Source organism: Antechinus flavipes, chromosome 5, assembly GCF_016432865.1.
Source record: "Antechinus flavipes isolate AdamAnt ecotype Samford, QLD, Australia chromosome 5, AdamAnt_v2, whole genome shotgun sequence".
NCBI lineage: Eukaryota > Metazoa > Chordata > Mammalia > Dasyuromorphia > Dasyuridae > Antechinus > Antechinus flavipes.
Genome location: NC_067402.1, coordinates 122,380,007 through 122,395,209, shown reverse-complemented (window position 1 = coordinate 122,395,209; position 15,203 = coordinate 122,380,007). Strand labels below are relative to the sequence as shown.

Sequence of the window (15,203 nt, the reverse complement as noted above, 5' to 3'; positions counted from 1 at the left end):
AAAGAGAAGGAAAGCATTTTTATCCTACATATAAGTATTTTTATATATGTAAATGTATATTTGTATGAGCATGTATATATGCACACAAATTAATTTACACATGAATACATTTTAAGTAATGAAATTGGTTCATTATTTGTTTACATTTAGCAAATATAATTTTCCTCTTTATTGCTTTCCATCAACTTTATTCTTTGATGTCATAATTGCAGTCCCTACTCTTTTGAGTTTAGTAGATGTATAATAGATTTCACTCAAATTCCTCACCTTAACTTTGTGTGAATCATTATGTTTTAAATGTACTTCATGTAAACAGTGTATTATTAAGACTTTTCTATGTTATTTCTCAAAACTTTTTCTTTTTTATGAATGAATTCATCCCATTCATATTCAGTTAAAATAGCTAATTGATTATTTCCCTCTATCCTATTTCCAATGAAAAAACATAGAATGAAGGAGGTGATGGAGCATTATGTATGACAAAGGGCAAGTAGTCTAATAATGCTGGACTTAAGAGTGTATGGAAATGAATAACATCAGGAAAATACAGGAAGCAGAAGTGTATTCTGGAGGAAAAAGTGGTCAATGATGTCAAATGCTTCCAAGAAGAGTCATGGGGATTAAGAAAAGGCCATTAGATATGGCAGCAAAGAGAACACTTTCATCTGAATGACAATGGAGAAAGCCAGACTGAAGGTTCAAAAAAAGAATAAGGAGAAAAATTAGAGACAGGAATGGATTTTTGCAAGAATTTAGTTGAGAAAGGGAGAAGAAATGGAGGATCAAAGTAGAGTATAAGTAATGAAAAAAATCTAACAAGGGTAATTTTAATGATGGGAATATTTGTTGATGACAATGAATTAGTATGCAATGAATGAATCAGTAGATAGTGGGAGATTGAAGATTTGAGAGAGAGGATGACAATGTAAACAATCTGAGAGAGAGAGAATAACAATGTAAACAATCTTCTAGTGAATATGTGAGGGGATAGGATTAGTGATACATAAGCAGAATCAGTTAGGAAGGAAAAAGAAAAAAACCTTATTGTAATATGGGGCCAGGTGAAACAGATGAGACCACTAAATAAGGTTTCATGATTTCCCTTATCTATATATCTATATCTATATCTATATCAGCAGAAGAAGTAAATAATGGGAGCAATGCAGAACTGTACTTTAGAAATACAATAAGGATAAGTAAGCAAGGGATTTGAGAATAAAGGATATCACCTTGTCGAATTTGTTCAGCAAAAAGCAAAGATTTAGAAGGGAGGAAAATACAGCTATGGCCAGGATGATAACCCTCTGAATACTGAAAGCTGAGAGATTGAACATTACTATGAAGAGACAAAAGGATTTGGGAATAATAAGGCATAGAGATAAATGGAATAATAAAAGAAAACATTGATATATGAAGATCATCAAATCTTGACAGATGAATGAATTTTGGAATTAGTGATTGTGGAAATGGAAGACTTCTGGGTAAGAATAAGATAACGATCCCTGTGAGCAAATGAAGTAGAGTAGAGGAATAGACCTTGAGAGCAAAGTAGACTAAGAAACAGTTTTTATAATAATAGCTTTTTATTTTTCAAAGTATATGCAAAGATAATTTTCAATGTTCATCCTTGTGAAACTGTTCCAAATTTTTCTCCCTCCTTTCCCCATTCTTTTAGAGAGTAAGCAATCCAATATATATTAAACACGTGCAATTCTTCTAAACATATTTACATAATTATCACGTAGCACAAGAAAAATCAGATCAAAATGAAAAATATTGAGAAAGAAAAACACAAGCAAGCAAATAACAACAACAAAAAGGTGAAAATACTACATTGTGATCCATATTCAATCTCTCTGGATGCAGATGACTCTCTCCATCACAAAGCTACTGGAACTGGCTTGAATCACCTCATTGGTGAAAAAAGCCAAGTCCATCAGGGTTGATTATTAATAATCTTCTTGTTGTTGTATAAAAAGTTTCTTGGTTCTACTCACTTCAATTAGCATCAGTTCATGTAACAGACTAAGGAATTTTTAGGGTAGTTGAAGGAAGATCAACAAGTGTGCTGAAGGCTCCTAGAAGAAGGGAAGGAATTAAGGTGGTTAAGGGAAACTGTGATGCAGGTTAAACTGCACTAAATTTATATATAAAATAGTGAAAATGCCAGGAAGTGTCAGTGCAGACAGGTTACCAGGATCCAAACTGATTGATAAATTTGAAAATAATGAACATCATTGATGGAAATTTAATGAGTTTAAAGAAGCAACTGGAATGTCTGGAAGCAGTAATGAGGAGGAAAACGTATTCTGACTTCTCTACTGGGACCAGTAAGAATCAGAGGATATGAAAATAAGATGCAATCAGCATTAGTAAGGATGGCTAGGGATGCAGTGTCATTGTTGGGGAGATAAATCTTAGTAAGATCCAGAAAAGGAAGGGTGCAGGAATGGAAGCAGTCAAAATGAAAGAAGTTAATTACAGAGTAGGAGTTCCTGAGGGTACAATGAAAGAAGGAAGAACATTTACAATGAAACATCAGTAGGGTAGTGTTGGGGTGGACAGGAATGAGAAATAGAAAAGACAATGTTGGGGAAATGGGGGTAGGCTTCAGCAGGCACTGGTTGGTTATACAGTGGGGGGATGTGTGCAGGATAGGAGGAGCTCTTCTCATGAAGATAAGTGATATTAAAAGGCTCAAGATCTCACACTGACCCAGATCTTATGGAAGATAGGCAGCACTGCTTTGACCAAAGATATTAGGAAACCTGGCTCAGGAAGAAGATACTACTGTTGATGTAAGTGCTGCTGTCATTAAGAAGTTTTCTCAAGATTTCTTCTTTGCACAATACTATTGCTCTGTCCTGAGGATATTACAAAAAAAAAAAAAAGAACAGAAAAGCCTCAATTTTCACACATGCATAGTTAATAATTTACCTTTGCCATCTTTTCTGCTAATTGTAGACGTCCATCAAGTTCTCTTCTGATCTGGGCTGCTTGCTCATCTGCATTATCCAGCTTACAGGGGGAAACATACATTTAATAGATTAGTTATAAATAATTAAAATATAAAGTTAACTGCATATGCTTGGAATGCCAAACTTGCAGTCATAAGAATATGAGTTCACATCCTTGCTCTACCACTACTTGCTGCTTGACTTTGAATAAACCATTTAGCCTCTATGGGCCTTGGCTTCCCTGGCTGTACAATGACAGAGTTGGATTTTCCAAGTGTAAATCTCTGATTCAATGATGCTATAAACAATATATGCTCATTCAATTGTCCTGGGATGTAGCCAAGATCAATACAATTAAAAAACAAATAAATATCAACAATTTTGATTAAACTTCTTGTGTAGATGACAGCAAGAGAATTGTTTAAACATATGTTCATCCAAATGATTCATTACTCAGTTTTAATATTTGGTTTTATACACAATGAATCAGCCCAGAAAATCTTTATGCCATTACTTTCACCAATACTACGTTCCAAAATTTCTGAAACTCCAAGGTCACTGTAAAGAGAATTTGGGTCAGGATCACACTTAATTTATTTCAGGACTCCTAGAATTATAGATTCCTAAAATTCTAGATTTGAATGCCCCTGAGTCCTAGACTCTAATTTGATCTTCCTTCTAACAAATATATCTAATTTTCTAGCGTAGTGTAACGGAAAGAGTAATGGATTTGGGGTCAGAGGATGGGGGCTAAATAATGAAATATTTAACTTACTATCTGTGTAAACCGGGGAAAATCATTGAACATTTCTTGGCCTCTATATTTTCCATATAACTGGAAGCTTCTAAAGGAGTTTTCTCTTCCCAAATTATTATACAGTGATAGAGAACCATAGAGAACCTTTCAACCTTTTTGAATGACCCCAGGCTGATAGCCATCACTCAGAGTAACTGAAGGCTAGACTAGATTTTTAGAGTTGTTCTCAAATGTTTAAATTCCACAACTTCTGGCTTTCAATAATCCAGATGAGAGACAACAATGGTATTGCCTCTGGTTATTAAGTTTTAAGCAACCTCAGGAAAAAAAAAATCTGACGCAAATTACTGGTTGTACAAAGGCTCATATTCTTTCATTAGGAAATGCTAAATTGTTACTCAGAATATTCCTGTCATTCTTCTACTTACAACAACAACTGCAAAGTATTTCAGAAATGATATTTTTAAAAATAACTCAGTTGGTCAAAATAATCTTCCTAAAGTTCACATCTGACCACATCAGCCAATGACTCTCTATTTTTTCCAGCAAAGTCAAAATCTTCAACTTAAGCAATGAGTCCTTTACAAAATGGTGACCTCTTCCTACTTTACCAGTTTTCTTATAAACTTATTCCTTCTATTACCTGGATCTTTCCTATTCTTCAAAAAAGAAAACTCATCACATTCTTGGTATTTAATGCCTTAAATACTCAGTCTACATCTTCACTTCTCCTGGCTTCCTTTTCTTAACATCCAATTGAAATTCCATCTTCTCTGAGAAGTCTTTACTTATCCCCTTTAATGCTAGAGTCTTTCCTTCTATTAACAATCTCTGATTTGTCTAGTATAAATCTCGTCTTACCATTGTGTTCAAGTTGTTTCTTCCATTTGACTATAAACTCTTTAAAGGCATTGACTGTTTTTGCTTTTTTGCTGGATACCAATGCTAAGTGTGTCTGGCACATAGTAGGTGCTTAATAAATGTTTATTGACTGACAACAGGAAAAAGCAAACAACTTTTCAAATACTCTCTCAGTGTTAACAATTCTTACTGACTAGAAATCCTTTTATTATACTTGATCCCCTCACTATGTGGTATAATCCAATTTCTTGTACTAAATATGGATGAGAGGGAGAGCTGCATTATTTTTAAGTAATACTGATTTGGAAAGTCATTAAATCATCCCCATATTTATTTCTCTTCCATTAATTAAATAATTCCATTCTTTAACATTTCCTCATAACACTAGCTCTATTTTCCATCCACTTAACAATCTTCATGGCCTTCTTCTGAACTTTCCATGTCTGATTAGTATATGATCACAGGAATGAACAACACTGTTTTAGCAAATGTACAATAGTACATAAGTATATAAGTATATAGGGCACACCTATGTAGTTAATGAATTAGAGCATCAAACTTATGGGTCAACAAGACTTAAAGGTAAATGGCTCTGTCACTTACTAGCTGTCTAATCCTGGAAAAGTTATTTAACCTTTGTCTGACCCAATTTCCTCACCTGTCAAACAGGGATGATGAGAGCATCCACTTCCCAAGGTGATTATATGGATAGAAGCAGACAATATTTGTAAAGTACTCAGCAAACCTCAGAGCATTACATAAACACTAGATATCATCATAATCATTACTATCAATGTCATTATTAAAATTCTTTTTACTATAGCTGAAGTAACTTATAAAATAAATATTGCTTTTACTTTGTCTAAAATAATTAAGTAATGCTAAATTACATTCTCAAAAGCCCATATCTTCATGTGGATAAAAGTATGTAACAAATAATGGCTTATTAGCTATGTATAAAAGAATTAAAACTTCTTAATATAAATGAAAAGATAGCAGATGAGCAAAGATCCCTGTCACAATAATGTCTTGAAGCATTATTTTAATGATTATGTGTCCAATTAACAATATTGAACATCTTAAATTTTTTGCCTAAAATCTAATAAATATTTATTTTTCAAATAGTAAAAAAAAAGGTTGTTTTCAGTTAATAAAGCTGTAGTTTTTCCAAAGCTTTACAGAAACACAACACTTAACATTCCTTAAATATTTATAAGATTAGAATAACAGCTTGTACTTAAACCTAAGTAGAGTAATTTGAATTTAATTTGGGGGTTTAAGAGAATTTTCTTTTGCTGAAAAGTGTTATTATTTTCTAAAATATTAAAGTAATAACTAATATTGCCTAAAAACTTTTAAAGAGCAAGGAATACTACTATTTTAAAATGCCTTCTAGTCTTTGCTTTATCAAAACTGTTTTCTCAAGGATTAAAATAGTTACTAACTTTCATAAGTGATAAAAATGGGAAATAAGAATTGGTGGGGAGATATTGAGAAGATAGGCCCCTCAGTGCATTACTGCTGGATCTGTGAACTGATCCAAACATTTTGGAAAACAATTTGGAACTATATTGAAAAAGTCACAAAACAATACATACCCATATATCTAATAACAGTACTATTAGGAATATATCTCACAGCATATCAAAAAAGAAAGGAAAAGACATATATAGACTAAAATATTTATAGCAGCATTCCTTTATGAGGGAAAGAACTTGAAATAAAGTAAGTGCCCATCATCTGGGGAATGACTAAACCAATAACAGTATATATTTCTGATGAAATATTATTGTGTCACTATGGTTGGTTCTTCATTCTTGAAAAGGTATGACATCAGGAAGATGTCATGATTTTCAAGTGAATTGCAAAGTCACCAGCCTCATTCTCTCCTACAGAACATCCAGTAGCAAGATACAGATCAGAATAACCGGAGATGGCCCTGGATATAGAGACCTTGGCTTTTTAAAGCTAATTTCTTTGCAAAGTCTCAGTTTGCCTCAGGAAACATCTATTCAATGATAATGTAAATCACTGTAAAAACGAGTAAAAAATGAAACAAAGAATGGCCTCTATTACCTAGTCAAATTTATTTTTACAAAATCAATCTAGATAGGCAAGAGTCACAGTATTTCCGGCCAAAATGGAAATAATTGCTATTAATACTCACTTTCAATCATCAGAATACAAATAATACTGTGAGACTTGGCCTAGGACCACTCATAGGTCAATCAATGACCTATTGAGTGATTTGGGTTTAAGGGATAGTTTGTTTTACAGAAATCTAGCCCAAGACAGCTTTCTAGAGTTTTTGTGTCACAAGAAATGATTAAAAATGGATTCAGGGGGCAGCTAGGTGGCACAGTGGATAGAGCACCAACCCTGAAGTCAGGTGCACCTGAGTTCAACACTTAACACTTCCTAGCTGTGTGGTCAGGGACAAGTCACTTAACCCCAACTGCCTCAGGGGGAAAAATGGATTCAGAGAAAATTGGGAAAATATGTGGGAACAGAAGAATAGCAAAATTAGCAGAACAGAAGAACAATTTATACAATGATGCCGTTATAAAGGAAAACAACTTTGAAACATATAAAAATTGTGATGAGCACAATGACCATTTAAAATGTATTTTCAATTTTCTTCCTCAACTCCCTCCCCCATCCATTGATAAGACAAGAAATATGATATCTATTACATGTACATGTGTACACACATTCATGAAAAAAATTATTTCCACATTAGACAGGCAAAAAAAAAAACACAAGAAAACGTACAAGAAAATATTCTCCAATATACACTCAGTTCATCAATTTTCTCTCTGGAGGTAGAAATAATTTTTCATCAGGAATCTTTTGAAATTGTCATGGATGACTGTTTTGTTCATAGTAGTTGTCTTTCACAGTTGATTATTGATACTTATTGTTTTTATTGTTTATTATATTCTTCTACTTCTGCTCATTTCACTTTGCATCAGCTCATATAAGTCTTTCCAGATTTTTCTGTGGTGTTCTTTTTCTTCTTTAAAATAATATAATATGATAATATAGATGGTTCTCTCTGGGAGAAAGCAGGTTTCTCGGGGAGGTTTTCTGGAGGCAGCCTTAGTATCAGTTCAGATCAATAATTACCCCAAAAGCAGCCAGCTGATAAAAATACAAATGTTTATTTCTCCTTCCAAGTCTTGTCTCTTTCCTTGGGCCTGGATAGCTAGATTCTTAGAGACCTCTCTTTCTGCTCGATTCCAAGAGCTCCCTCCGAATGTCTCCAAAATCAAAGGTTTTGTTCTTCAGCCTCTGCCTCTGCTTTTTTCAGCCTCCAGCCAGCACAAAGATGGAATGAATCTCGTCTCCTTCACTTGGGGCTCGGCTAGCTTTCTGGTGAGTCTTTCAGACCAGCTTGGTCTCAGTGCAGGAGCCCAGCCACCACAGTGGTGTGAGATGAAGATGAATCTGGTTGTGCCTCTGAGAGAGCCTTCTCAATCTTCAGTTCAGCTCCGACTCGCAGCGTCTTCTGACTTGTCGCTCTTCTCTTCATGTAATTTGGCTGAATTCTGTCCGAGAGTCTCTGTCTGTTTCTTTTATACAAGAGAGAGGAATTGTGGGATACGAGAGAGAGGGATTATGGGTTTTCTCCCATAGTGCTCTCTGGCCCTACGAGCTTCAAGGGAGGTGTGGATTCACAGTTACAAAGTTTACTTTGTGAATCTCCCATACTTGTGAACTCCAATGAGTAAAGGTGTGAACACAAGCATTGTATCAATTAGTTCTACTTAGAACCTTGCTTCAGGTTCTGACCCAAAACATCTTCTTGTAAGATCAGATCAATAATCTATCAACTCTAATGAGTTAGCAGTTTGTAAAGATGCCAACATTTTTCTGCAACAATTCCTTCCATGACTTATTCTTTCACAATCACATACTACAATTTATTCAATAATTTTCTAAATGATGAACACTCTCTCCATTTCCAGTTCTTTGCCACTACAAAAATAGCTGCTATAAATAATTTTGTATATATAAATTCTTTTCCTTTTTCTTTGATCTTGTTAGAGTATAGACTGGGTAAAGGTATTGCTGGATCAAAAGGTATGCAGTTTTACACCCTTATGGCCATAGTTCCAAACTGTTCTTCAGAATTGTTGGATCAATTCACAGCCCCAACCACAATGCTTAGTAACATGGCTTAGCATATGTATTTTTTCACATTTTCTCCAGAATTTGTCATTTTCCTCTTCTGTCATGTTAGCAATCTGATGGGTATGAAGTGGTACTTCAGACGACCTTTAAGCACTTTTTTGATTTAGATTTTTTTAATATGACTAGTGACAGCTCTGATTTCTTCTTCTGAAAACTTTGTTCATGTTCTTTTACTTTTATCTATTAGAAAATGCCTCATCATCATAAATTTAGTCCAGTTCCCTATATATTTGGGAAATGACATCCTTATCAGAGAAACTTGATGTAAAATTTCTTTCCCAGTTTCTTGACTTTCTTTTTAATTTTGGCTGCATTGGTTTTGATTATGTACTATGACCACTCAAATTAAGAAAAGTGATGAGGAATCATGCTTCCAACCTCCTGGCAGAGAAGTGATGAACTGGAAGTCCATAATGAAACTTATATTTTCAGACATAGCCAATGGGTCTATTTATTTTCCCTTTTACTAAATTTATTTCAAACTTATGTGGTAAAGCTTTTATTTGCTTTGGAGGAAGAATTATAGAGAGGTGCAAAAACATAATGGATCCTTCCGAAAAAAGAAGAAAATGAAGAAAAAAAATCACAAAGATTTAAAAGGTACACAGAAGAGAGAAGTCAACAGGGGCAGAGATTATAGTAGGAATAACTTGAAAAAGTATTCTTATGTTTTGTTTGGGATAATGCTTAAAGAGTAAACAATAAAAGAATTGGCTTATTTGAAGAAGGTATTTAATACCTCATTTTACATAATAAATGTCCCAGTTAAAGTGGCCCAAACCTCACTATTTACAAACTAAATCCACTTCCCCATTTACCTCCATTTTGAAACTAAGACATATTCTCATGATGGGGATACCTCTATGACATTAAGTACAGAACTACAGGAAATAAAGGGGTTTTATAAACTAAAAAATTAGTCAATAATGTCACTGATTTACATATTTTTATGAATGTTTTATAGGGCATCCTACTTAATATGTTGCATGTTTTTCTTTACATTACTTACAAGGGTTCAAATAGCACTGGACTTCATAGGAACTATCCATATAGGATTATAGGATACCTCTTTGGAGCTGAAAGGGACCATGGAGGTCATCTTGGAGGAAAATGAGCATTAGTGAGTTGCCTGACATCACACATTTAGAAAGTAGCAGGATGGAGACTTGAACTCTGGCCCTCTCATACCAAATGTAGCACTCTTTCTACTCTATAATATTTTTTCCAAGTGTCTAGAATCCCTTTCTCATACTGTAGAATAGAAGGGTTTATTTTGTTTTCTATATATCTCTTTAATGACATCCTTTACACAATTTCTTTTGCACAATTCCTCTAAATTTGTGAAGTGGGGTAGCCTATTTCTTATTCACTGAATGCTTGTTCACTGCCCTTTGGTTGACCTCAAGTCTAATTCTTTAAAGATTAGTTTATTCCAAGATTCAAAGTTATTCAGTATTTCTCAAAAGAAAACTTTTGTAAAAAATGATAGGTCTTTATTTCAGGGATAAGTTTGAGGACACTGAATAAATTCTACCATTTTTAAGATGCAAAACTCATGTTAATAGAGAAATTTCCACAACCTACAAAATACCCGGCACCTAGTAGTCAATACAAATGTTGATGGATTGATTAAAAGACAATCTATCCCATTATTGGGATCATCTCATCCCCTATTTGCAGTCTCTTTTTTAAGACACAAGCACTGATAAAGCAGTCTTATAAATTTGTCTACATATCTACATATCAGAAGCAGAGCATAAGGTAATCTCCATTTGCTTGTTTGCCGGTTTGTTTGTTTTCCTCAGTTGCATAGATAGGCAAAACTCTTGTGTGTGATTATGGATTTCATTTAAAAGGATCTGCAATATTTCATGTCTGATGGAACTAACAAAATATAATCACCAATTAGGAATTTCCAAAGGACTTGTCTGTAGAGAATTCCTCTTCCATCTGGATTCTGCACATCTCCATCATGGCTGTCAAATCCTTTTACTGAGTACATAACCTCATGTTTTACAACTCATTTGATGTTAGTAATCAGAGGGCCAAAAAGTTGTTTCTTTTATATCTTTCAAAAAATTTCCTAGAGCTCCTTAAATATAGGGATTCTTTTGCCCTTTTTTTGTATCTCTGGCATTTATCATATTGTTTGGTATGTAGAGTGTAATAAAATGCTTATATTAAAATGCTAGATTGCTTTTTTATAGACCATGCCTTAAACCCAAATCACTCTGGCTCTCATAGATTGTTCAATAACTTCACTTAATTATTGTTTGGATTCTAATGGCTAAGAGTGAGTATCAATAGTAACTGTTTTGATTTTGAACAGAAACCCTGAGGTTCTTCTCTCCCAAATTGATTTTTTTTGATAGGTAATAGTGGTCATTCTTGAACTCATTTTTAATCTAGCCTCATTCATTGACAGGATATTGTCTAAGACAACTAAGACCTGGGAAAGACCCTGGCTCAAAAAGGCAACGTCTCCTATTGCATCCAGGGCCATCCAGTCGTTCTATCTCTATCTTGCCACTGGACCAAGATGGTCCTAGAGGAAAGAATGAGGCTGGCAACTTTGTATAGCCCTGCCTCATTTAAATGCAATATACTTGCAAATCATGACATCTTTATGATGTCATGCTTCATGCTTCACTTTCAGAATGAAAGACAAATAATAAATTGCTTATCTACAGACAGATTTTTTAAAATTTTATTTTAATAGCCATTTATTTACAGGTTATGTGTATGGGTCATTTTACAGCATTGACAATTGCCAAACCTCTTGTTTCAATTTTCCCCCTCCTTCCCCCCATCCCCTCCCTTAGATGGCAGGATGACCAGTAGATGTTAAATATATTAAAGTATAAATTAGATACACAATAAATATACATGACCAAACCATTATTTTGCTGTACAAAAATAATTGGACTCTGAAATAGTGTACAATTAGCCTGTGAAGGAAATCCAAAATGCAGGTGGGCAAAAGTATAGGGATTGGGAATTCAATGTAATGGTTCTTAGTCATCTCCCAGATTTCTTCTGCTGAGTATAGTTGGTTCAGTTCATTACTGCTCCATTGGAACTGATTTGGATCATCTCATTGCTGAAGATAGCCAGGTCCATCAGAATTGGTCATCATATAGTATTGTTGTTGAAGTATATAATGATCTCCTGGTTCTGCTCGTTTCACTCAGCATCAGTTCATGTAAGTCTCTCCAGGCTTTTCTGAAATCATCCTGTTGGTCATTTCTTACTGAACAATAATATTTCATAATATTCATATGCCACAATTTATTCAGCCATTCTCCAACTGATGAGCATCCAATTTCTGGCCACTACAAAGAGAGCTGCCACAAACATTCATGCACATGCAGATCCCTTTCCCTTCTTTATGATCTCTTTGGAATATAAGCCCAATATAAATACTGCTGGATCAAAGGATATGCACAGTTTGATAACTTTTTGAGCATAGTTCCAAATTTCTCTCCAGAATGGCTGGATGTGTCCACAGTTCTACCAACAATGTATTAGTGTCCCTGTTTTCCCACATCCCCTCCAACATTCCACATTATCTTTCCCTGTCATTCTAGCCAGTCTGACAGGTATGTAGTGGTATCTCAGAGTTCTCTTAATTTGCATTTCTCTGATTAATAATGACTTGGAGCATTACAGACAGATTTTTGATGTGCATAAGAAGGAAACCTAGAGAACCCTTAGGGTAGAATTTTGCTTCACCAAATAATATGTTAATAATAACAACAATAATAATTACAATGAGATCTTATAATTATCTAAATGTAAGTGTGGTCTGCTGAAGTAATTTACAATAAGATGTCTGTCCCCTTCTCAAGTCTTTATCAACGAAGGCCTTATTGTACATGCAGAAAGATAGGTAATTCTCATAACAATTCTAGAAATAGCAAAATAGGCATTCAGATCAATCAGTAGTTACTGAGATGCAGGTAACTGGGAGATAGAGGGCTAATCATTTAACCTTTGCCCATCTTGATTTCCTCAATTGTAAAATCTGATAATATTACAGCCTCTACTTCACAGGAATATTATAAAGATAATTAAGATAACATTTATATAGTGTTTAGTATAGTATCTGGCATATAGCATACACTTAAATAAATGCCTATTCCCCCTTTTTACAGATATTTGCTAAATCATATTTGGGGAATAGAAGGAATCATGCTTACTTAAAAAAAACTTTTACTTTTCTATCTTTCAAAAACTTTGAGAATTAATCCCTCAATATGCACAGAACTATTATGTCCACCATTTAATTCCTTTGTAGATTCTTGGTCTAATCCAGCAATCTTTCCTTTTTTCCATAGTCATTTTCATTTTTCATACAGTATATAGAGGATGGTCAAGTTTGAGTACAACTGCAATAACTATATTTTGTTACTGATGATGAACAGAGTTAACTATAAATATCTTCAAAGATCTTTTCTCTTTGTCATCAATTTCTTGTTCTCCATCTAGTAAAATCCTTGAATGCATTTAGCATGACACTTTTCAGTTAGGTCTCTTTCTTTAAAAAAAAAAAGATTTCTTTTTAATACACGTGTTCAGTTGGCTTTCTTAACAAAATTTTTTTTTTTTTACCAACAGTGATGCTCAGTATTTTCATAGTGGTACTGTATATAACCTCATGAGTAGGATTTTATAAATAAGTTTACATATTAAACTACTGTGGTGCTGGATCACTGCAGTAGCTTTCTGTTTGACAAAGAAATCAAATACTTACTGGCTGACATAGTGCCAACATAGCAGCCAGAAAAGGATTATACCATGGCAGGCTGCATTGACAGACACACAGCATGCAAAACAGAGGAAATAACCATCCTTTTATAATCTTCTCTGACCAGAACACACCTGGATTATCATATGTTCAGTTTTGGTTGCCACATTTTAGGAAGAACAAAAGCTGGAAGGTATCCAAGGGAAACTGTCCAGGTGGGTAGGGTGCTACAGATTTCTTAAGTAAGATAAAATGATGAAGAGACTAAAGATGTTAAGCCTGAAAGAGGGATGACTAAGAGGGGGAAAGAGGACATGTGATAGCAGTCAGATATTTGAAGGACTGCCAGAGATGCAAGAAAGACTAGATTTGTTCTGCATGACTCTTAGAGGGCATAAGGGAGAATAGTAAACATTAAGGAAGAGATTGCAGAGAAGCAGTTTTCAGCCAGATATAAAAAGGACTTCATACCTAGGAAGGCTGTCTAAAGTAGAATGAGCTGTCTTAGGACCTAGTGGATTCCTTTCAGAAAGAAAAAACAACCCAGCAATAACAAACACACAACATACAACAACATTGTATGAACATTTGGTTATCACGTTATAAAAGGGATTCTAAAATCTCTTCTAATTGTGAGAGTCTTTGAATCTGGGATAAAGAGTAAATCTATATTATACTATGATTTATAGGAACTACCATACCAATTTGGAATTTTTGTGGTTCCTTAAAAATTTTCTAAGAATGACCGTCTACTTGATGTCTTGACATCTCTTGATTACCTAGTAAATACAGCATCAAGCTTGTAATAATAAAGACTTGAACTTGAGTCCTGCTTTGGATGCTTTACTAATTTTGTGATCTTAGTAATTTAAAACCTCTCAGCCTCAGTTTCTTCATATTTAAAATGGAGATAATAATACTAGTGATAATAATCATAGCTCCTATATAATAAGGTTGTCATAAAGATTAAAGGAAATCTTTACAATACTTTGAAAATCTTAAAAGTGTTATATAAATGATGTCTTTTATTAATATTATTCATTTATTTAGCATATAATCCAATGTCCCCCCATGATGTTAAAATATATTTGAAACTTTGAATATGTTTTTATTGTTGTTCAATCTTGTCCAACTCTTTGTGACCCTGTTTGGGGTTTCCTTGACAAAGATAATGGAATGGTTTTCCATTTCCTTCGCCATTTGAATATTTAATACTAGTCAGCCATTAATGTGGTCATTTATCAAACAATATTAACTATGTTTCAGTCAGTCATATCTACTATGTTTCAGGTCTTTTGCTAAGAAGCCTATATGTAGTAAAAATCACACATACGCATATATATTAAAATCATATCATATATATTATAAAGGCATATATAGTAAAATTATATATATATATATAAATACATACACACGCAAATATAAACATATAGTTTTATATATAAAACTACATAATTCTATGTAAAACTGAACATATATTAAAATAATTGTGGTTCTTATTTTTCCCAAAAACCTTATAGCATACCAAATATAGGGATCACAAATGAAGATAAACTGGAAAGAAGCTAAAGCCAGAGGAAAGAGATTAGTTATGGCAACCAGAAAAATCCAGCATTCTTAGGTAGCTCAAATTTCAGGTGGCCTCAGTATCCTATATTTCTTATCTACTAGTCTAATCATTTTCCTT

At 33.9% G+C, this 15,203-nt stretch overlaps 1 protein-coding gene across 5 annotated transcripts in view; it reads right to left on the bottom strand.

Annotated features, from left to right (window-relative positions):
• The window catches only part of CADPS2 (calcium dependent secretion activator 2), a 678,782-nt gene that overhangs the window by 386,092 nt on the left and 277,487 nt on the right, over positions 1 to 15,203 (bottom strand). For all 5 annotated transcript variants that reach the window (XM_052001541.1, XM_052001542.1, XM_052001543.1 and 2 more), the window contains exon 4: positions 2,938 to 3,018. In XM_052001541.1, the coding sequence (XP_051857501.1) occupies positions 2,938 to 3,018 (81 nt within the window). The remainder of the gene's footprint in view (positions 1 to 2,937; positions 3,019 to 15,203) is intronic.